The sequence below is a fragment of the Corvus brachyrhynchos genome, unplaced genomic scaffold (genome assembly GCF_000691975.1).
Source record: "Corvus brachyrhynchos isolate BGI_N302 unplaced genomic scaffold, ASM69197v1 scaffold229, whole genome shotgun sequence".
Taxonomy (NCBI): domain Eukaryota; kingdom Metazoa; phylum Chordata; class Aves; order Passeriformes; family Corvidae; genus Corvus; species Corvus brachyrhynchos.
In genome coordinates, this window is record NW_008240042.1 from 875,203 (window position 1) to 898,259 (window position 23,057).

At 41.0% G+C, this 23,057-nt stretch overlaps 1 protein-coding gene across 8 annotated transcripts in view; it reads left to right on the plus strand.

Annotated features, from left to right (window-relative positions):
* The window catches only part of WDFY3 (WD repeat and FYVE domain containing 3), a 122,151-nt gene extending 99,128 nt beyond the window's left edge, over window positions 1-23,023 (plus strand). For all 8 annotated transcript variants that reach the window (XM_017744150.1, XM_017744154.1, XM_017744152.1 and 5 more), the window contains 23 exons: window positions 1,459-1,627; window positions 1,804-1,967; window positions 2,724-2,872; window positions 3,129-3,249; window positions 3,590-3,675; window positions 3,946-4,026; window positions 4,429-4,483; window positions 4,821-4,940; window positions 5,620-5,737; window positions 6,873-6,979; window positions 7,516-7,669; window positions 9,223-9,314; window positions 9,633-9,845; window positions 11,569-11,716; window positions 12,534-12,688; window positions 12,972-13,130; window positions 14,484-14,663; window positions 15,725-15,907; window positions 16,529-16,625; window positions 17,660-17,989; window positions 18,184-18,295; window positions 18,629-18,826; window positions 19,347-23,023. In XM_017744150.1, coding sequence (XP_017599639.1) covers window positions 1,459-1,627; window positions 1,804-1,967; window positions 2,724-2,872; window positions 3,129-3,249; window positions 3,590-3,675; window positions 3,946-4,026; window positions 4,429-4,483; window positions 4,821-4,940; window positions 5,620-5,737; window positions 6,873-6,979; window positions 7,516-7,669; window positions 9,223-9,314; window positions 9,633-9,845; window positions 11,569-11,716; window positions 12,534-12,688; window positions 12,972-13,130; window positions 14,484-14,663; window positions 15,725-15,907; window positions 16,529-16,625; window positions 17,660-17,989; window positions 18,184-18,295; window positions 18,629-18,826; window positions 19,347-19,467 — 3,312 coding nt within the window. In that variant the 3' untranslated portion in view covers window positions 19,468-23,023. The remainder of the gene's footprint in view (window positions 1-1,458; window positions 1,628-1,803; window positions 1,968-2,723; window positions 2,873-3,128; window positions 3,250-3,589; window positions 3,676-3,945; window positions 4,027-4,428; window positions 4,484-4,820; window positions 4,941-5,619; window positions 5,738-6,872; window positions 6,980-7,515; window positions 7,670-9,222; window positions 9,315-9,632; window positions 9,846-11,568; window positions 11,717-12,533; window positions 12,689-12,971; window positions 13,131-14,483; window positions 14,664-15,724; window positions 15,908-16,528; window positions 16,626-17,659; window positions 17,990-18,183; window positions 18,296-18,628; window positions 18,827-19,346) is intronic.
* The last annotated feature ends 34 nt before the right edge of the window (window positions 23,024-23,057 follow it).

Below are 23,057 nucleotides of genomic sequence, written 5' to 3' on the forward strand. Positions count from 1 at the left end.
GCATTTACTGGGAAAGTGTTTCCTTCTAAGAGAGGATCTGGGGAGCGTTTTTTCTCATTTTTGGCCATAATGGGCTATAAAAGGCCGACTTTTGTTAAAGCCCATATTAATTTTGTCTTCGCCGACTCTTCTCAGTTTTGCTGTTAACAAAATACACACATTTGCTTTAAAAATATGAATCCTGTCTTGAAAAGAACAGACATGCTTGGAAGTGGCTTCTCTGCAAGCATTGCAGTGTTATGCCCTTCTCTGTTAATTAGACTCACAGTCTTGCCCATCACTAAGTACAGTGTGTAATGTGCATTCACTCATTTTGAATTACCTTCAACAATAAACTAATACATATAAATGCAAGTAATTCTGTTATACAGAATACCTAATGTAAATTGTTACTGTTTTCCTTTCTTCACCTTAGCAGTGCTGTTAAGCATTTCTCTCTGTAGGTTATACATAAGTTGTTTCCACAGACATTTTAAGCATCATTTAAGTGGCACTTTTGTGCTGATAAGGAGTGAAGACTTAGTTAAACATAAGTGAGCAAATTAAATTACAGTGCCTTGAATTTTTGATTTTTGGGGGCAGCCAATTTGACCTGAATAATAAATTTCTGTGTTGCTGATCTTAGTATCTTTAACATACCAAGTATCAACTTGTAATAAAGCTAGTTTGATTTCTGTTCTGAATGTTGCTTCCTTAATTAAGTGAGGAACATAAGAATTAGCCTGTGATGGGGGCTGGGACAGACAAAGAGGAAGAAAACACCACACACACAAACCCAAACCAAAACAACAAACACTCAACAAAGCAAAACTCCCTCCACAAAAAAATGACCAAAACCACCACCCAAAGGTACAAACAATGCTCAAAGAATTACTTCAGGTAAATGCATATTCTTATGCCAGTTTCCTGTCCATAAGCCATCAGAAACTTTACTAAAAAAAGAAGCAACTGAATTAATGAAGAATTTTTGAGTGTTAAAGCTGATCCCTGGGTGCTTTTAGTTCATATCAGCTTCCACATAGCTGTATCTTCTTGAGGCAATTTTTTATTCACATTACTGCCTAACAAAGTCAGCTTGCTAACAAATAAGCTGCATATGTTGGTAGGGAGTTTAAAAGATGATAAAATGGCCTCTGAACAATCAGTCTGAAGCATCAGAATCCCAGCCTTTTATGACAGTTCATAACATGCTGGCTACACTTACTCCCCATGTTGTAGTTCTATCAGCAGGCTTTTCTGCAACCCCTTTATTGCTTGAATGGCTCAATAGCTCCTTGCAAATTAGCCCACAGATCAGGTCTCCTGTAGAGTCTCTGCTCCTGTCTCTGTTGGTATATGAGCACACACAAAACACTTGATGGGCATGCACTGTGCTGCACACCCTGTTCCTGAAACACCTTCACTGAGGGACTGAGTGAGGAGTTGGCTGACCAAGCAATTTCTTCCATTATTCCCAAGAAACCTGCTCGCTACCGGAGAGCCATCAGTTATGACAGCAAGGAGTACTACATGCGTCTGGCTTCCGGCAACCCTGCAGTCTTCCAGGACGCCATAGAAGAGAACACAGTGGGTGAAACAACCCAGCAGGAGCCAGAGCATGGGGAGGACACTATTGCTAGAGTCAAAGGTTAGATTGTTTGGTTTGTCATCTTCTCATGCATTTACATTAAGATAAACATAAATCCTGTAGGACTCTTGTTTTGCTCTCTTAGCATTCGGTCAGTAATTTGAAAGACTAGAGGTTTTGCAAAGTTAATTTTTTATGTCTCAGGGTTTTATTTATCTCTCTCTGTTCTTTTCCAGGCCTGGTGAAGCCTCCCCTGAAACGATCTCGCTCTGCTCCTGATGGAGGAGATGATGAGAACCAGGACCAGTCACAGGATCAAATTGTTGAGGGGAGTTCAATTGACGAAGAGGAGAAGACTGACAATACAACTTTGCTTCGACTTCTTGAAGAAGGAGAGAAGGTACTGTGTACTTCAAACACACTAAGAACTTAATGCATTGAAATTCCTTCATTATGTGTCACAAGTGTGAATAAATGTCCTGTATACCTTCCTTGATCTGTATATTTCATCAGCTTCTTCCTTAAAATGTGTTCTTTGTGTGCCTGACCCTAAAAATGCTGTACTGGAAACAGTATTTTGGTTTTTTTTGCCTTCTGCCTGCAAGGGAAAAATTCACCTGTCCTGAAATGAAGACTATGAGCTATCCCATGCTTGGTTTATTGTCCTGTCAACTTAATGATCAGGATAGAAAATCAACATTGAAAATATAAATGCGGAACTTGGCACACTGTTCCTAATTACTTGGTCTCTTCCTTAGAATGGGAGGCCTTGATAAGTAGTATCTTATCACCAAGATCAGTGTTGAATTACCATGCTGTGTGTTTGGTATTTCAGACTTTATCCATCTGGAGTATACCAGTAAACAGTGTTGTGATCGTGGTTGAGTAGGCTACAGGTTCTAAAACATGTTCAGGCAGCATAGTGCAAGTGGATAAACTGGTAAATAGATACATTTATATCATACCAATGAAGCTTTATCCAACCTCCTCCCCAGCTGCTAGTCACTGGCATTAGGTCCGATTAAAGGAGAGAATGACAGGATTTTTGCTCCATGTACAAGTGATAAAGCAGTGTCTGGGACTTGTTCTAACAAGGCAGTGGTCTGAGCCTGTGCTCCTTAACCTGCTTTCTCTAAGCATCTGCTTTTCCTCACAGATCCAGCACATGTACCGCTGTGCTCGGGTTCAGGGCCTTGACACCAGCGAGGGGCTGCTTCTCTTTGGAAAAGAGCACTTCTACGTTATCGATGGGTTCACCATGACGGCCACCAGGGAGATACGGGACATCGAGACACTTCCTCCAAAGTGAGTACATTGATAGAGAGTTTCCTTGATCCCTAGAGACTGAACAAGAAGTATTTAATGAGGTCTTTTGAGGAGTCAATTCCAAGGTAATGTAACATGCAGGAAGACCTCAGGTGCTGAGCAATTTGTAGTATGGTATGTTGTGAAAATCAGTTATTTCTGTAACTGGACTCTCAACATGAATTAATAGGTTAATTCTTTTAATTTCTCTTTTTTTTTAATCACTTCTCTCTTGCCTGTTTATATTCATTTACAGGATGCATGAGCCAATCATACCTAGGGGAGCAAGGCAAGGTCCAAGTCAACTTAAGAGAACTTGCAGCATTTTCGCATATGAAGATATCAAGGAAGTGCATAAACGGAGATACCTTTTGCAGGTAACTTGGACACCATATTTGGATAGGGGGAGGAAAACTTGGAGTGTTTTGACAATGTCATTTTTGAAAATTAAAATCAATACATAACTGATGAGTATTTCGAAGGTGAAGCTGTTGACTGAAATTGAAGCATTTAGGTTGGGCATCCTTGTTGGAATTTACCCTGGTTTAGTTTATTGGGTGTGTTAGTGTCAGTGGTCCAAAAATAAAACATTTGGCTGCACTAAGCAAAGTCTGGTTCACCTTAATTTGGTGCTGCATGTAGCATGACTAAACTGGTTTGTGCCTGACCTTCAGAGGTGACTTAGTGTTGACATGGGTCTGTCCTCTTTGTTTTCAGCCAATTGCAATTGAAGTTTTCTCAGGAGATGGACGGAACTATCTTCTAGCTTTCCAGAAAGGAGTTAGAAACAAAGTTTATCAAAGGTACTGTAAAATAAGTTAGAATGTTGAACATGAATGTTTGCAAATACCTGCGTGGAGGCTTTTTTGGTGCCTGCTAGTGCCTTACTGCTGCAGGAAAGAGCCACTAGAAGGCACTACATGCCTTCAGTGAGAGTAGGCTCCTGTGATTTTGTTGGAGATGCGGAGCTGCTCAAAAGGAAGCCTGTAATTGTACTAGATGCATGCTGCTTCTCAGGAGATGACATCCCGAGGACAGAAACACTAATCATAATCTTTTAACTGCTGCTGCAGGTTTTTGGCTGTGGTGCCATCTCTGACCGACAGCTCGGAGTCGGTGTCTGGGCAGAGACCAAACACCAGCGTAGAGCAAGGGTAGGTGATTCTGTTCCTCACCTCTGTAGCTCATCAGTTTTCAATAAATGATGCTTGCATTAATGTCAGGATTATCTAGAGAGTATCAGAATTAACATTATCAGTATACAGATACGTTCTGAAAGGAATTGGAGTGCTGAAGCCATCACATTTATCCAAGTTGTTAAAAATATTTTGCTCATCAGCCGCCACTTGCACTGAATTGCATAATTAACATGCATCATTTTTACAGTGTGTGTTTAGAATTTAAAAAAAAGTACTGCTAAAACAAAAAGGAACAGAGACATTTTTTCTAGTTGTTGCAATTTACAACTTTTAATCTTGAAATTTTGGGTTGTCTTGTGAAGATGTAACCCAGCTCTTACTGCAAAGTCAAAAAATGCACTTTCTTCTTCCCACTAGGTCTGGCTTGCTTAGCACTTTAGTGGGAGAAAAATCTGTTACTCAAAGATGGGAAGTAAGTATGACAATTTTGCAGTATTTTTTGTATTAAATTCCACATTTTGTAGTGATACATAAATGATCATAAGTTGCATCCTCTTATTCTAATGGGGAACATACTGTTACAGAAAGTGTATCTCAGCATTTAATTTGTGGTATTTCATGATACCATCAAATAGGAAATGGTTCTATTGTTGAAAATGCAGGGGGAGGGCTGTAGTAAAAGTAGAATGAGCATTGTAATATTGAAGTAAGTTTCTGTGTTTGGGGAAGCTGAACACTGAAAGTCTGGTAGGTTGACATTTGATTGTTGTAAAGTGAAAACTTTACTGTGCTTATCTGTTTTCATTAAGAGAGGAGAAATCAGTAACTTCCAGTACCTGATGCACTTAAACACTCTGGCTGGCAGATCCTATAACGACCTCATGCAGTACCCTGTCTTTCCCTGGATCCTTGCAGACTATGACTCTGAGGTAAATAAAACGTCTTGTCAGCAATCTTTTATAGGTTGGAGGTTCCTATTTCGTTCCTCCCACATCTCAGCAGGGAGGGTATTAGAGAATCTTGGCTGGACTGATTTTACAGATGTTATTGGTCTGTGCACAGGCGAGGGCTGGGATCCAGAAAGAGACATTTGCCCCTCTACCTTGCAGCAGTTCCTGTAAATGTCTGCATTAGCTTTAAACTGAGTATCCTGAAGTATGCTAAGCCCACAGAGAAAGCATCCTTGTCCAGAAGACTGTGGTAGGGGCTGCTATGAAATCTGGCCCTATAGTGAAAGAATTTGCTTTTGGAAAAGGTGAAACATCCTATTAATGCTTTTGGGGACAGCCATTGCCACCAACCAGACCATTACATAAAATATTGTTAAGGGTGCTTGTCAAGTATTCATGAAAAAACTGGGGGGAACTGGGGACAGGATGAGAGGAACAGAGCAAAAGTTATCCAAAACTCAGATGTGATTTAAAATAAAACATACTGCCTTGGATCAGACCGAAGGACTGTTTTAAGCATATTCAGCATTGCACCTACTGTGTGTATAGAAAGCAGGGATAACAACCTTAGGAGGTAGGTGGTGTTAACTATGGTAATCAGCAGTGTTGAAAGGATTTGGTTTGTTTTTATAATTTACTGCCTGTTTTATTTTTAAAGGAACTGGATCTTACGAATCCCAAAACATTCAGAAACCTGGCCAAGCCCATGGGAGCTCAAACAGAGGACAGGTTAGCCCAGTACAAGAAACGATACAAGGACTGGGAAGATCCCAATGGTAAGTAATAATCCATCCTTCAGAAAGAGCAGAGGAGCATGTTCCTGTCATCATGGGAGGGACTCATGGATTTTTTTATAGTATGAGTAAAGAGCTCTGGGTAGAGATGTGCAGAACTCTGCCTTGTTTTTTGGTGACTGTCCAACAAAGACTAAATTAGAACAAAGGGACACTGGCTTTCTTTCTGTGTTGTTTATTTTAAATCCATATGACAGCTTTGTTTATATGTAAAAACGAAGACAGAACAGTTGCACATTTAGATGAGTTTAACATTGTCTAAAGACTGGAATGGGCAGGCATGTGAAGCACACAACCAGCTGTGTCTACAAATACAGTTTGAACACAGCTGCATGAAAATAGGTAGTACCAAGAATGCAAATGCTTCTGCTTTAGCACTATCCTAGTTTTTTCATTTCTAATCTTAATGCGTGTTTTCTGGCTAAGGAAACAGCAGCTTTGTAGCTAAAAAAGCCTCAGAATGAGATGCAATTAAGTTACCTGTTCATGATTTTAGAGCTTCCTTTTATATTGAAAATAAAACTTTTGTGTTTGGCAAGACAAGTTTTCTTGTGTGCTTTTATCGAAGACAGAGGCCTGTTTAACTACTGCAGTGCTGTTCTGTGTCAAACAACAGTAGGTGGAAAAGACATTCATTTCTAGAAATGGATCAGTATTTTCCAAGTGTGCTTATGCAGACTTTTTGCCGGGAAATTAAGAAAATAAAAGCTTTCAAAATCTGTAGGCAACAGTCCTGATACGTATTTCTGCCCAAGACTTTAAATCCACAGTTAAAAATAAGACCAAAAATTTAAAAAAATCTTTTCTTAAATGTCTCTTCAGCAGAAATCATCATAGCTGCACTGCAACATTTCAATTAGTTAAAATAAAAATTGAGTAACTATTTAGTATTGCTCTGCAGAACCCTATTGAATTAGGGCTACTGCACTACAGCCAAAACTCAAGTGACAAAACATAAAGCTTTCAGACTTCTGAAAATGAAAATTACAAATTCCAATTTTGAGTGTGTCTAAGGCCACAGAGTAATTAAAATACAGTGTTAATTTTTTTTCTGTTAGTACTGATTCTGTCACCTAACTACTTTATTTCTCCTATGTTTATGATTTTTAACCTGCAGGGGAAACCCCAGCTTATCACTATGGGACCCACTATTCCTCAGCCATGATCGTGGCTTCTTATCTTGTCCGGATGGAGCCTTTTACTCAGATTTTCTTACGGTTGCAGGTAAAAATTGCATCACCTCACTTTATGTTTCTTACCTGCTGTGTATTTCAGACATCACTGAGAAATATGATCAGTCAGCTTTGTTTTCATCAAATATCATAGAATAAATACCTTTTGCATTGTTCTTATTGCCTGGCAGGTTTTTGATGTGTCTTTTTAAAAGATGTGATGGAATTCAGCTTTTTTTTTTCCCTTGTAGTTTGAACATTCTTCTAAACGTATGCAGAACAAAGTACAGCAGACAAAAACCAAAGCAAGCTTTATTGTGAAAAATACTTTACTGTTTCTCTGAAAGAGACCAAACTTGAAATCCAACAGATTACTCTTTTCTTAAAATTCTGTGTATCTGTATCTATGTTTTCTGTTATGTACCTTAAAGTAATGCAGCTGATTAGATCCACTGTGTTAGAGGAAGAAATGTGCTATGTTCTAGTGTCTTCATTAGGCAGAGGATGTTCTGATTTGCCTTCCTGGCAAAGTCTGCTGTGCTGAAGGATGCCGTGACACTGACCTGTGCTCCTCTCTCTGCCTGGCAGGGTGGTCACTTCGACCTGGCTGACCGCATGTTCCACAGTGTGCGCGAGGCCTGGTACTCCGCCTCCAAGCACAACATGGCAGATGTGAAGGAGCTCATCCCAGAGTTCTTCTACCTCCCCGAGTTCCTGCTCAATTCCAACAATTTTGACCTAGGTAGGCAATAAGAGCTTGATAGCAGCACTGTGGGTGGGAGAACAGAGCCAGACAGACATGAGATATTTTCTCAAGCAGTGGGTGTTCATTTTAAGCAGCTAATACAAAGTGTCTTCTGTGAATTGCAGGACTAGTTCCTGAAGGATTTTTGTTGGAGTGGTGTATTTTTGTCAATTTTTGGTTTTTTACGAGTTCAAAAGGCACAGATAACCGTATTTTACTTGGAGTTTCTCTGCTTTGCATTTTTCTCCATGTAACCTATTCCATGATGGTGTTTGCCGTCTTTGATGCTTATTTGCTTAAGCTTTGCAAAATCTATTTTACAATCTTCACTTTCAGAACTTCATTTGAAAGTATTCCTGAAGGTTTTTTGAATTGTCACAGCTTTTGTGACAGTGATTATTCAACAGGAGTCATGTAGGAGACCTGTTGTGTGTAGGAGATTCATGTTACTTATTATATGTCACTGTTAGTAGTGACACTAAGCTCTTACATTCTGGGCTCTGTGCTGTGAATCTAATAACAATAATAAAGATTAATCAAGTCATAGGTTTAATGACTTAGCACAACCTTACAAAAAAAGAAAAGCAAAACCCAAAGAACACCCTACAAAACCTCTCCCAGGTGTATTTTACACAGAAGAATATGGGTATTACTGAAAAAATGTTGAGCTCTTGTCTGCTTATCTGTGTATCTGGTAATTTTAGACTGTAACCATTGGAGTCCAGAAATTCTTCACTGAGCATTTGGAACAACGGTAGAAAAGGGTTTTTTTAGGAACAATTGCCAAACACTGCGGTACTTTGGATTGCGATAATTTGTGGCAGTCCTGCTCCCCTTCCTCCCAGGTGAAAAGAAAGGAAGATTTGAAGTCTGGTGATGAAAGCAATTTTTCTGTTGGAGCATTGCACTTATTTTTTGTGTGCTCCTGTAAACTGGGAAGTTTGTTGGTATTCCTCTGAGTTCACAGGAAGTGTGGAATTGTCTCTTGGCAACAAGTGACAGAACAAGAATATAACAGAGGAGTTTCACCAAATATATTTTTGGTAATCACAACACGCCACTGTTTAATGTTCAGAGTGAGAAGGGGGCTGTCCAGGACAGACGAATGTGCTCAGGCCATGGGCACACCAGGGGAATCACCAGTATCCTTGGGCATGGAGCTTGTGGGGGATACCAGTTAGATCTGAAGTGAGTATTTGGCTGCACATCACAGGAGTACAGGCTATTCTCAGGAGTAAAACAACAATTTTCATTCTATGATACCATGCTATCATCCTCCTGAGAAGCCTCAGTAAGGAATATTTGGATTCTTTCTCCTGAAAGCAATCTTATATGAACAACTGAGGCAGAATTTTTTCATGTTTTATTGCCTGACATTTAGAACCAACATATTATTTTAAAGAAAAGACTGAAGTGGCTTCTTATAGAGACAAGATACTAGAATTTGATTATTTTTTCCTTTTTATTTTCACTTCTTTTTCGCCTTTGCTGTTGCAGTTCAGTTTCAGTGCTTCTCTCCCAGTTTTTCCTTCTTTTTTGTTTTTTATTAGGTTGCAAACAAAATGGCACTAAACTTGGTGATGTAATACTCCCTCCATGGGCAAAAGGAGATCCTCGTGAGTTTATCAGAGTCCACCGGGAGGTAATTTGAATTTTAATGATGACGGTAGTAAATGTTGGGACTTTCCATTGCACATTAATCTAAGCTCAGTTTGTGCAGTCACAGGCCAGTCTGTGAGTTCAGGGTTGGTGCCTGATTGTTGCCAAGGTCTGTAGTGTTTCCTCCCCTTCCTTTTCGGCTACAGAGTACATTGAGGCAAGACTTGCTTCAATGAAAAGCTTCATCAAAACATAACAAAAATATGTCAAAATATGTTCTGCATTCTTCCTCGTGGCAGGTGTAGTAAGCTCAACCAATGAGCAGTTTGTCTAGTTTTAATGCATGCCTTTTGAATTTCAGGCTCTGGAATGTGACTTTGTGAGTGCTCACCTGCATGAGTGGATTGACTTGATCTTTGGCTATAAACAGCAAGGTCCTGCTGCAGTAGAAGCTGTAAATGTCTTTCACCATCTCTTCTATGAGGGACAAGTGGACATATATAACATCAATGATCCATTAAAAGAGACAGCTACCATAGGATTCATTAATAACTTTGGACAGATACCAAAGCAGGTATACCCTTAGTAGAATTCTTACTTTCCAGTTAACACTCAAATTGAAATGTGTTAATATAAAATAGGAAGGTGTTATAGGAGTGAAACTTCTTGGGAGTGTTTATCCATAAATATTCTTCTAGTGATATGAAATCATCTATGTTTCCATCATAAATTACACGAAGATTGACTTTGGGCTTTGCTTGTGAGATTAGAAATGTCTTTTTTTCCCCTTTACATCCTTAAAATAAAGGCACAATGAATTATGGCTCAACTCTAAAAATCAGCATAAAAAAAGGGAAGTATGTTCCTGCTACAAAGTCATATGGGAGGAGTGAAAGTGCAACTTCAAAGTAATGCCTAGTGCTAAGGTATTTGAAGTTACCCTGTAATAAAATAATTTCTATAATAACTTCTGCTCCTTTTTTTTACCCCAGTCTCTTGGGTGATTCACTCTTGTAGGACAGCTGTAGTTAAGGAGCTATGAAGACCTGGTTTTGGTGCAGCTTTAAAGTTTGTATTCTCTTCAAGAGATTACATTAAATAATTCAATGTAATATTAAATCTGGGGGGTTCACATTTGGGGGAGTCTCAGTGTTGGTTGTTTTGGTTTGGTTTTTCTTATTGGGCGCTTCTTTAGAGCCTTTTTGTGATCCAGTGAAAATCTTAAATGTCATTGGTGAATATTTCCAATCCTAGATTTGGTGGAAGCCACAGATACCTTCAGCAATCCACTGGGAGCTCAAGCCATGTGTTGGAAACTCAAAACTCAGCTCTCAGCACATAATGTTTCAGGAAAGCCACAGGATGTTTCCTGTGGCAACCCACTTGGAGCTGTCTGTCTCTCGTTGCTTGGAAAGAAGGCTAAGAACTGCTCATCTGTGTTCTGTGGCTTTTCTCCTTCCCCTTCCTTGCTCTCTCTCAATAATCTAATTATGTAGTGGCTGTAGGGTTTTCTCCTCTTATGTAATAACCAATCTCGGGATTGTAATGATAATCAGACATGGCCCAGGTAAAGCCAGATGGACGGATGGGGACTGGGGCAGAGGCCAGGGAAATAGAAGAGCGCTGCAGCTGAGTCCAGAGCTCTGCCTGAATCTTCAGATGCCTGTTAGGTACAAACCTGTGAGATCTACCAGGAATTGCATGATGCTTTGCTAGAGGAAATAGACTGCAATAAACTTGGGAAACTCTAAACTTCCTTAAGGCCCTGTTGGTGGTAAGCGCTCTTGGAGCACATTTTTATGTAACTGTAGAGTTCTGCTGTCCCCCTCTGTGACTTTCCATGGGGGATCCAGGGCAGGCTCTCTCAGTGACACACAGCTGCTGTGCATTTCTTCACTCCTATCCTGCATGATGTAACATGCATCTTCTTTATCCCATCTCTTGCACTGGTAATGTGGCTGGCAGTTTGGGTTTGTATTTTAAAAACTTGTGATGTAAAACATTGCAGAGCTGGTGCTGTGCTTGGAAGAGGGCTCTCACAGACTCCATGAGGGTCCTGAGATGCCACAGCCTGAGAGGGCAGAGCAACTTTGCTCCCTGTTGGTTTTCATACTGTTTGTTGAAGTTTTTTGAAATGTTCACCATGAGTTATTAGTGAATACTGAGAGCAGTAAGGTAACATTTACTGACCTGCAGGATTTTTAGAAGGTATATTGGATGTATTTATGATCTTTTTAAGCTTGTGCCCTTGTAAACCTGTGACTTTTGTTGATCATTAGTTTCTTGATGAATTCCAGCTCTTCAAAAAGCCCCACCCACCAAAGCGTGTTAGAAGCCGTCTGAATGGAGAGGCTGTGGGAACCTCTGTGCCCCCTGGTTCCACAAGTGACAAGATCTTTTTCCATCATTTGGACAACCTGCGGCCATCTCTTGCTCCAGTGAAGGGTAAACTTTAAACCCACAGTAGTTACTGCTGTTTCTTTGCCCAAGCATTCAGAGTTTCAGCAAGACAGTACTTTTCTATCTTTTGTTAAGCTCTAATTTTCTTACACTGCCCACAGTTTTGTGAGAAAGACAAATTCAAAATATCCTAATGCTGTAAGATTATGTTCTTAGCTACCTTAAAGGTACTTGGGAAACACCATAGCTGCACCAGTTTAAAATAACATTTTAAAATAGAGGGATAAAATTGGAGCCCAAGCACCTCTTTATAAGTTTGAATTTAACAAACAACATTCAGGGTATGTTGCTTCTCAGCCTGTGATAGCCTCAATTTTTGTGATTTTCACGGCAAAAGGATAATTTATCACAGTGACAAGAAATACTGAGGAATGTTGGCAGGAAAGGGTGGTGTTGGTAGCTGCACTGAGACAAAAGAACGTGGTTTTTAACTTCATATCTGACATTAGACTGAACAAAACATAATTGTCTGCGAGGCAGGTAAATGCTATAGAGGGATTTCTTTCCTAGCTGAGTAAAGGAATCTGTGGCTTCCTGCTGTAAAGAGAGAAGGCTGTTCTATTACATGGTGCATAGCAGGGCTTAGAGAGAAGACTAAGTCAGGAAATTAGAAAGCACTATTCTGTATTTGGCTCTGCATTTGTTAGGAATGGAGCAAAAGTTGCCATCACTGCAGCTGAAGCAAAGAATATATAAATAGCTACTACAGAGACCTTGCTTTGGCAGAGCAGCAGGTTTTTCAAGGGATTAGACAGTATTTGTCTCTCCCAGCAATAAAACATAACCCCATCTTCTTTTTCAGAGCTCAAGGAGCCTGTGGGGCAGATTGTGTGTACTGATAAAGGCATTCTGGCAGTAGAACAGAACAAGGTTCTCATCCCACCCACATGGAATAAAACGTTTGCTTGGGGCTATGCAGACCTCAGCTGCAGACTGGGGACCTATGAGTCAGACAAGGTTTGTAATCTGCAATTTGTTTCAGCAATTAGTACTCAATAGTGAAAAAAATATGACAATGGAAATTTATTTCGTATGTGAATGAAATAATCCTGTGCTGCATAAGTTTTATTGCTCCCTCTCGGGTACTCTTCATCAGAATGCTGGCAGAATAACATTAACTAATAATAATTTTTTTACCAGGTCTTAGTGACTTAATGAATGCAAGGTGGCAACCAGGTTTTTATTTTTATCCTACAGAGTACTAGTGCTGCAAGTAATTCTTTGTTTTCTGTATTTTTAGGCGGTGATTGTTTATGAATGCTTGTCCGAATGGGGTCAGATTCTGTGTGCCATTTGCCCCAACCCCAAACTAGTTATCACTGGAGGAACAAGCACAGCAGTGTGTGTGTGGGAAATGGGTGTCTCCAAAGAAAAAGCTAAAGCCCTCACACTGAAACAGGTAAAATACAATAAAACTGCCTTTCATATAAATAATTGTTATATGATCAAAGTAATTATGTAATGAGTGTTGCTCAGCTTTGAAACCAAGTCTAGCAGATCTCTGGAGAATGGAGTAGTTGAGATACTGACCTGCATTGAAAGTGGGCAAAATGCATCTTTAAAATTGCATTCTTTTTAAGAATAGTGGATTGCCAGGAGCCTTCTGGAGAGAAAGGGAATTTGGTAGTGATGTTAACAAAATTATGCAGGTGTGTTTTGTGAAATGATCTGCTTTCTTGTAGTGTTATGTGTAACCCCCCCATCTAAAAACTGTGTCAGAAGGGCAGCGAAAGGAGGCTGCCTTAAAGGTTCATTTTAGTCTTTTTAAACAAAAAAGTTAATTAGTTTAATTACAGCAACTTTTAATCTAAAACAAGCACCCATGCTTTAAAGTCAGCTGCAGCTAAGTGCAAAGTAAGTTTTGTGTGTTTACTAAAGAAAAAACAAACCCCACAAATGCAACCAAAAAACCCAACCCCAGCTAAGTCAAAATATTCTAGCAGCTGTGTATCACTGTTATAGTTTGTGTTACTGTTCCGTTAGCATCTTAATAGCAGTACTCTTTTTTTTAGAGGAAATCTTCCCCTCAGATTTATGAAAGGAAATTTAGAGAATTATTTAATAACTTCCCTTGCGCAGTAGTCAGCTGTCTAAAGCTCTGTTTCCCAAAGTGTTTTACTTAAAAACTGTACAAGATAAAACACTATATCTTAAGTTTTGGGGCAGCATATTTTAAGGCCATTTACTGTATTCAGCTAGTGATTTTTAACTGCATAAACTGCAGTAATTTGCCTGTATTCCAGACTCTTTTTCCAATGGTTAGATTAAGCCTAAAATGTTAAAGTAGGGCCTAGGATGAGTAGGCGCTTGTAATTTTCTCCTCCTTCCAATTGACTTTGCCTTTTTGGTTGCAGCTCTTTCTTGTCTCTTTTATCTTCTCGTAGTCAGCAGCAGTTTCTATAGGAGTCATTAACTTCTATTTTCAGAATATAATTTCAGGTGCAGCCTGGAACACGTTCTGACCTTATAAACAGGCTACTGATCCAGAATGGGGTTTTCTTCAGTGGAAGGGTCTGTAACATTAGACCCTTAAAATTTTGTTTTGTCAGAGTTTCTTCTAAATGGAAAAAGTTATTACTTTTACCATTTTGAATTATGGAAATAGTTATCAACTGAAAATTTCTAAGGCAGCTGCATCTTCTGATAGGATATTCTGGTTGTATTACCTGAATCTTTCAGGTAAGAGGGTTTAATGTGCAGTTTTTGTGTTCTCTCCTGGTTTCAGCTTTTGCTCCTGACTTGTGTTTTGCAGGCACTGCTGGGTCACACTGACACTGTCACGTGCTTAACGGCATCGCTGGCGTATCACATAATTGTGAGTGGATCCCGGGATCGCACCTGCATCATCTGGGATCTGAATAAGCTCTCCTTCCTGACACAGCTCCGAGGGCACAGGGCTCCAATTTCAGCACTCTGTATAAATGAGCTAACGGTGAGAGCCACACTCCATCCACCAGGGTGCAGTGGGAACAGTAGCAAGAGTTGGAAATCATTAAACCAAAGGAAAACAAGCTAGGCTCTCCTGTTAATTTGGCAGAACTTATATAACTCATCTGAAAACTGATTACAACTGGTTTAGGGAATAATTTGTGTCAATTGTCCAGAGCCATATGCGGGTGTGTTCTGTGCAGAGTGGCTTGAGCTTAGAAGAGGTTATTAACAGTGCTGGAAGTAGTATAGCTAGTGTGACATTGCAAGGGAGCTGCCAAACCTGCCACAGGAGCTAAGAAAAGCTTTTGATACATGACCTTGGTTGGTTTCTCTTATCTTAAGCTGAATTTGAAGGAAACAGGAGATACCTTGGGTGAAGCTGCAGTGCCAGTTTGGTGGAAACAGACATATCCTAAAAGCTTCTGTCCTTGGTGGTCCTGTGAGTTACAAGTCACCATTTATCCAGCTCCCATGCGTGGCCGTCAGGGCTGGATGGACCCTGTTGCAGCTGGAGCAGACGCAGTGGTTGCAATCAAGACAAAAGAGGGCTGCAATGCAAGGAGGGGGTAGCAAGTGGCACAGTTTATTAGCTGCTGATAGTCTGGTTGTAGTGCTGCCAGTGCTTTAGACTGCAGCTCCTGTTTCACCTCTCCACTAGTTTGGACTGTTCCCAATAAGCAAGCAAATGAAATTTAAGGTGGTACATGTTTGTGGAAAAGAGCAGAGTCAACGTAAGCAGTCTTTGGAAACTGAAAAGGGAAAGTACTGAAAATATGCTGTTGGATTATTATGCTATGAAAAGTGGAGAAATTGGTCAATTCATTCTATGCTGTAAATAGCCCAAATAGGTTCCTACTAAGTCTGGTTTTCTAGGTACAGATTTTTTTAAAAAAATGCATATAATCCTAAAGGTTTCTGTAGCTGGCCAGGCTCGCCTTGAATAGAACTTGCTGAAAAGTGCCAGCCTTGGAACTTGGCTTAAAAGTGAACCTGGCTTTTATTTTTGCTGAAGAATACCTGCAACTTTGTATTGAAATCTGGAGGTGTTCTTTGTCTTTGCAGGGAGACATTGTATCATGTGCTGGCACTTACATCCATGTGTGGAGCATTAATGGCAGCCCTACTGCAAGTGTAAACACCTTCACTGGCCGAAGCCAGCAGATCATGTGCTGTTTTGTGTCAGAGATGAATGAGTGGGACACCCAGAACGTCATCGTAACGGGGCATTCGGACGGAGTTGTCCGGGTAAGTACCAACAATCACTGCCTGGAAAATTAAGTTTATGCCTTGGTAGTAGTAGTAGTCTGCTTGAGAGAAGTCATGCCTTTCCAACACAGTGTCTTGGCCAGGACCAAAAGCAGTACTTGGGTGTTTCACCTGAACAGTTCTTTCTCCTTTTGGAATCCCCCATTGGGATGTGGTGACCAGCAATAGTCAGCAGAGCAAACATTTTCCTTCCTGCTTTGTTTTGGTCTCCAGCTTTCATGCCTGGAGACTGTTGTTTTGGTTCACCATTTTTGTTTCACACACCTTGAGACAATTCATTTTGCTGCCTAGAAAGAAAAGAGAAACTTACTGCCATCTCTGAAAACTACAAGTCTAACCCAATTTTCAGTACTTTTGTGTGCAGCCTTAACCAGAATCTGCTGGTCAGTACGGCTGTGTGGAGTGGATTCAGGCATGAACATAGATGTCCTTTTGTAGTTTCTAGTCCCCAAAACCAGGGTTTAGTATGGAGATATGACCTGCCTTACATGCTACCAGTGCAAATACACAGTTCTACTAAGCCATTTTAACTCTACAAATAGCTCAGAAAAAGGCCAAGAGTTCAGTAAGTGCCACTTTGCTTATCCCCTGTCCCTCCAGTTCTGGCGGATGGAGTTTTTGCAAGTGCCAGAAACACCAGCTCTGGAGCCTGTGGAGATGCTGGAAATGCAAGAGGACTGTCAGGAAGCACAAATAGGTATGTCTCCTGACAAGTGTTTGGTACTTGCCTGTTGCATCTGATCTTTGCTATAGGTAGGTGAAGTCCTGTGGTTATACAGAGCAGAATTGGTGACGGAGATTTTGTCTCAAGGCAGTAGACATCCAGTGGGCACAATAAACAGAGCATCTGAGTTCTTTGTTCTCCACCTTGCTTAAGGTAGTTTCATTTTGCTACAAATAAGAAAAAATGTTGCATATCCTAGCTTTTTTATCTGTGAAGGTGGAACTTTTCTCTGTGTATTTGTTTCTCTTCTTGGTGAACCCAGTCGATTGTCCAAAAGCTAGATATTTTTTAGTATGAAATGGAATTATAGCATAAGAGCAGAATTTAAAAAATTGACTGATGGTACAGTCTGTACAAGACAAGCAATGATATCATCTGCCCGTGTTGGAAGATTTTGGTCTGTGCTTCAGGATGGTTTCTTTTAGCCATCTCATCTTCCTCTTGCCGTCTTCATATTGAAGATACAAGCTGGATTTGGATCTGAATCTCATGATACTCATTAGTAATTATTATATCAATACAGCTTTCGGGTTTTTTCAGGGTCACTTGGAGTATGTCTTTGGTAATTGCTTTTTTGTGTTAACAAGTCCTGTTATTAACAAGTCTGCATCATATTTTTCAGTCAGAGTTTCAGCATAGCTGACTGTGCTTACTTGTGTAAGTTTTGCTGAAAGGTTTTGCTAACTTGAGTGTTTCTGAAGTTTTTGCTCCTTTTGTCTATCATAGCCTCCCTCAGAGGGACTATTGTAGGAAATAGCTTCACCTAAGGAGTGTTGTTCTCTGGCAACAGAAAAAAATGTTTATAAAAGTGCAAAAAATATGGATCATGTGATTCCTGACAGGAGCTGAATCTCTGAAAAGGCTCTGAGATGCCTGCATGCAGTGTCCCCCTCTCACGCAGTGTCGGTACCCGTTGGGTTGCAGGCAGTGCAGCAGCAGAGTAAGGAGAAAGCTCAGGCCATAGCCAGGCTCACTAACAGCGCCTTTCCCCTGTTATGCCAATCCAGGGCAGGAAGCCCACGAGGAGGACAGCAGTGACTCCGAGGCAGATGATCCATGCATAGGCCAGGACACAAAACTGCAGGAGAGCCAGAGCCAACCAAGCAGCACCAGCCACAGGCCTCGGTCATCGTCAGCCAGAGCAGCGGCAGCATGGTCAGCAGACAGCGGCTCCGATGACTCCAGGCGTTGGTCAGACCAGCTCAGCTTGGATGAGAAAGATGGATTTATCTTTGTGAATTATTCAGAGGGACAAGCAAAAATGCATCCCCATGCTCAGGTTAACCACCCCCACCCCAGCTATGCTGAGGCACGGCACTACAGCAAGCTCAAACCAGGTAAAAGAAACTCTGCACAACCCTCAGTTTTATGCCTGAGTGAAATGTTCTAGAAAAAGAGAAAAACTTGAATGTCTGAGGGAGATTTTTTTCTTACTACGAAGTTGCAGTTACGAGTATTTTGGGGGAGGAGGGAATAAAAATGAGAAGGAGCAGATTTGCTTTATCCTCTCCCACGTCCCACTCCTTTGTAGGATACAGATGGGAGCGTCAGCTGGTGTTCAGAAGCAAACTAACTATGCACACGGCATTTGATCGCAAAGACAACGCACACCCAGCAGAAATCACTGCGCTCGGCATCTCCAAGTGAGTAGCTCGCACATGAGGCCTTCAAGCAGTTTTGGGTGTTGCCAGCAGGCAGTGGTACCATTGTTCACAACACTGTTTTGTGGTGCTTCTGTTTGGGGCAGCCTTCTTCAAGGACTGAGATAAAAACACTGAAGGGGAGATCTGTTCAGCTGCTTTGTGTTACACAGAGTGTTGCAGCTCCGTTTCTCAGTCAGAGCAGGGTAATTGGGGCGTTAGTTACCATGCCAGTACTTTACCATTTTACGTTCTCTGGTGTGTAAAATGGGTCGTTGATGCCTGTGTGTTACCGTGCCAGAGCTGTTGCAGGAGTGCTTTTGCTTTTCCTTGCAGGGATCACAGCAGGATCCTGATTGGGGATGGCCGGGGCAGGGTGTTCAGCTGGTCGGTGAGCGATCAGCCGGGCCGGTCCGCAGCCGACCACTGGGTGAAGGATGAGGGTGGCGACAGCTGCTCAGGCTGCACCGTGCGCTTCTCGCTCACCGAGAGGCGGCACCACTGCAGGAACTGTGGACAGCTCTTCTGCCAGAAGTAAGCAGCCAACAGCCTCCCTTGGGCTCTTTTCCATACAGAATTTTAGGTGGGGTAAAGCTCTGAAATACCACAGAACTCTGCTGAAAGACTGAGGCTGCTTAAACTATGTGCAGGACTGTGAGGATGCTGATTTAGGGGCCACTAGCAGGCAGCCTCAGACAGGAACATGTATCACATAGAGGATGTGTGTGAGCTGCCCTTACCCACAAACTGAAGTGCAAGTGTCCTCTCTGATCTACTGGGTCAGAGATGATATTTTTAGCTTCATCTCTCAGCATCTAAACTGGTGACAACAGCTATTTTTGAGCTGTCTGTCACACAGTCTCATTCCACTGACTCTGTGTTGATCATTTGAGTTAAATTCTGCTTCTGCCACACTGCATTGCATCTCCATGTCAAGGCAAGTTAGGACAGTTTTCTGGTGTTTGAAGTCGTGATGGTAATTCCCACAGCTCAATAGAAAATGGATAGAAATGGAGGGGACCTGTGTTCAGTGGTGGGTTTTTTTTCTCCACAGGTGCAGCCGGTTTCAGTCAGAAATCAAACGGCTGAAGATTTCATCACCGGTCAGGGTGTGCCAGAACTGCTTCTACAACCTGCAGCATGAGCGGGGCTCAGAGGAGGGGCCCAGAAATTGATGGGGGCTGACAAACCTCCTCTGGCCCCACTGTCCCTCCAGGAACCAGTGAGAGCATCAGAAGGGATTGGAATACTGTCTGTTTACACTTACATTTATACTGCATTCTAAGCACTAAAAGTAAAAAGGGATCATTGCATTGGTTTGTGTTGACAGAAGGCAGACGAGGCGAACAGCGAAATGAAGAGAAGAGCAAGGCCCAGGAAGACAAATAACCACAAATCCAAGAGAGCTGGCAGCCCCTAAACCCATGCTGACGTGGCTGTCGAGAAAATCTTCATTTATCCTAAACACCCCTTCTTGTCTTGTTTTTGTAGAGTTAGTCATCTTAACCGGGGGGAGGGGAGGGCAAGGCTTTTTAGAAGATAGTTGTAAATCTGCCTTCTTCGCAAGCAACTGTGTATATTGTAAATAGGTATAACAGCCTTTTTATCTAAATATGAACTTAACTGCCTGTTACATGGGACTTCAGATTAACCACTGTACTTTGCGTGGCATCTTTATCTCATCTATCAATTTAAACACGAATGTTTAAAAAAAAAAAAAAAACAAAAACAGAAAACTCGAAGGCATTATGTGTATTTCTGTTAAAAATCCAGTCTGTGCATGTTTGTTTTTTCAGTTGCCCACAGTATCTTAAGTGAGGCTATTCATAGAATTACATGGATTTTTTCAAAAGAAAACATTTTTGAGAATAGGAACTTGGAGTATTTTATTCTAGCTGTAAGATAACCAGGAACTAAATTGTACACTTGTGTTGCATTTTATACCAAACTATTTACCACCTCAGTGTTGTTCATATTTAATATGGCCTCTTTTATACATATGTCAGAGCTGCAGTTTTGTTAATTACTTACTGTTCATTAGCAGCTGATTCATGCAGTGCAAGAACCAGCTTTTACCTTCTTTAGTCAATAGCAATTGGCTTTTGCATATAGGTACAGAATTAATTCCTTGTGCGTAAAATTTAACTGCTGTTGTCCCGTAGCTTCTTTGCAAAAAAAACTTTTGGAACAACAGGCATTGCTCTAAAGCAGGGTGATCTTGGTCATGTCAGAAATGCTCCTCAGAGCTCTCTTTGTCTTTCAGCACATGCCATCAGCTTGAGGACAGCAGTAGATTTCCATTATGTTTGTTAAGTTTCAATATGAATTTAATTGCAGTATTTTTTTACTACTCTGTCATTTATTTTGCACTACATGTGGGATGAAGTAGAGACACTGATATCCACTGGGATTGGAGCACGTTCATTGGATAGGCCCATGGACTTAATTTCTGCATGAGGTCTTGCCAGTGGGTTTTTGTTTGGGTGAGGGGGGAGAGGGAGGGCAGCAGCCAGGTTTGGTTTTGTTTTTTAACATATGTGTATATATTTTGTAAATGGGTGACAAACTGATCTAGAGCTAGGTATATTCACAATGGATTCTTTTAAATAGAGGTAAGGATATGACCCAGACCAACAGAAGACAGGTGGCTCTGATAGTACTTGAGTGAATGTTGTCACTTACAGGGATGAGATTATCCTTCACTTGGAGTGACTTGGGCAGGCTCTGACCCTGGCACAGCAAATCCTCAAAACCAGCATTGTCATTGGAATTGCACCATCAAAAATGCCAGGCCCTCTGTGTTGGGGTGATCTCCTTCCAGAGGGTCCCTGGCATTGCGGGGGCACCCCTGTCTTCTCTTGATTTGAGCTTTTAGCGGTGAATAATTCGTTAATTCTGACCACTTACTATTTACCCTGGTATCACATGTTTATGCACTGAAGGTTAAATATGTATTTTGATACTTGTTTGTTTATTATGTATGTGCTGGTCTGTAAAATGAGATATATTCCTGTTTTGGTATGTATACTAGGTCCCCAAATGAACAGAAAGGCTTCTCTAGAGCCCTTGCACACTGTTGAGTAAATGCAGGTTTGTTGAGCTTAGCTGACCCAAATTTTGGATCCAAAGAGTGATGGTCAAGTAGCCACACTGACTACTGGCTGCCTGACAGATTTGACCCTAAAAACAGGAAGAGGTCCTCAGTAAGCATGTGCGGAGCACTGGAATTTCTGTGTTCAGCTGTTCTCTCTAACGTTGCCTTCACCCTTCCCAAAATGATGCAAAACCAGCATAGTTCAGAAGACAGGCTAGTGGCCTTAATGTTTTCTGTTTGAAGAAAAGGCTATTTTAACAACTCTTAGATGCCTTTGAGTCCACAGTTTTCCTCCCCTTGCCTCCAGATTTCCAAATCATCCCCAAATTTAAGGAAGCCTTCTTTTCTGTGGACTGCAACTTGTACAGCCACGCAATTAAACCCTAATAAAAGCCAAGCTACGACAATAACACTGATGTGATCCAACACCGAAGCCAGGACACGGTCCTGCTGGGGGGCCATGGGGACAGGGGGCTGTCAGCCACAGAGACGCGTTGTACAGGTGTTGTTCCGCGCCTGCAGCAGCGTTTGGCAGCGCACTAAAGAAATCCTTATTCTTTACAAATTCTGCAGTGTGCAGGCTAGGCCCAGTTTACATTCTGCAAGCAAACCACCACAGCCCTCTGACTTAATTCTGTTCCCAAAAAAAACACGTTTTTGCTTGTTGGAGGCGAAGGGGGACAAACACACCTGCTCGTATTTCCTCTGGCAGCTGGTGCTGTGGGCAACTGTGGTGTTCATGTGGGAGTGGGGTTTTTTTCCATTTCATTCAAGCTTCTAATGCAAATACTTGCTTTGTTTTCCATGTAAAAATCCGTTGAGCAAAAATATACTCATGTACACTAACATTAGTAGACTGTATTCTCTGCAAGTACCTCACGTCTTCTCCTGCCTTGTTCTTTGTAGTAAACTTATCCATGTACTCCTAACATTCGTATGTAGTGTGCAACTGTAATGTCATGCTTTTGAGAGGGGGTTGGCTGCCTCCAGCCAACATTCATCAGTTCAATAGCAAAACACTTTAGAGAAGTTATTTTGCACTTTCTTATGTATAAAATTGGTAGAAACTTAATTTGCTTTGTATCATTTAAAGACTCCTTTTGTTTCGGTAAATGAACTGTGTATAAAATACTTATGCAGTTAAAACTGTTTTTAGAAAGTATTTTTAATTTCAGCAAGTTTGGTTACTTGTTGCATGACTATTAACACAGCTGACTTTTTGTGTCAGTGCAATGTATATTTTTTTTGTCCTGTTATTAACTTGTAAGCCCTAGTTAAATGGCCATTTATTTGTACAGCATCAGGAGTAAATTGAAGATAACTGGCTAAGACTGGAGTGTGGAATTTTGTACTATATTGCAGAATCCAATATCTGTTTTTTGGTGGTTACGTAAAAGGCCTGACGATTTACTATCTAGTGTGCAATCTGTGATATCTGAATGTTCATTGTATATTTGTCTCCAATGCAAAAAGGTAGAGTAACACAATTACAACAATACATTATTAAATGCAATAGTTCAGGTACTGAAGTATTTTTTTTTCATTTCAAATAAATACCTGCTATTTACCACCAAAAAGCTGTTTTGCATTTGTTGGAAAGACACATTTGCAGCTGAATAAACGTTTTTAAGTTGGGAGTGGTGAGTAACATTTTTCTGTGTCATCAGGAGG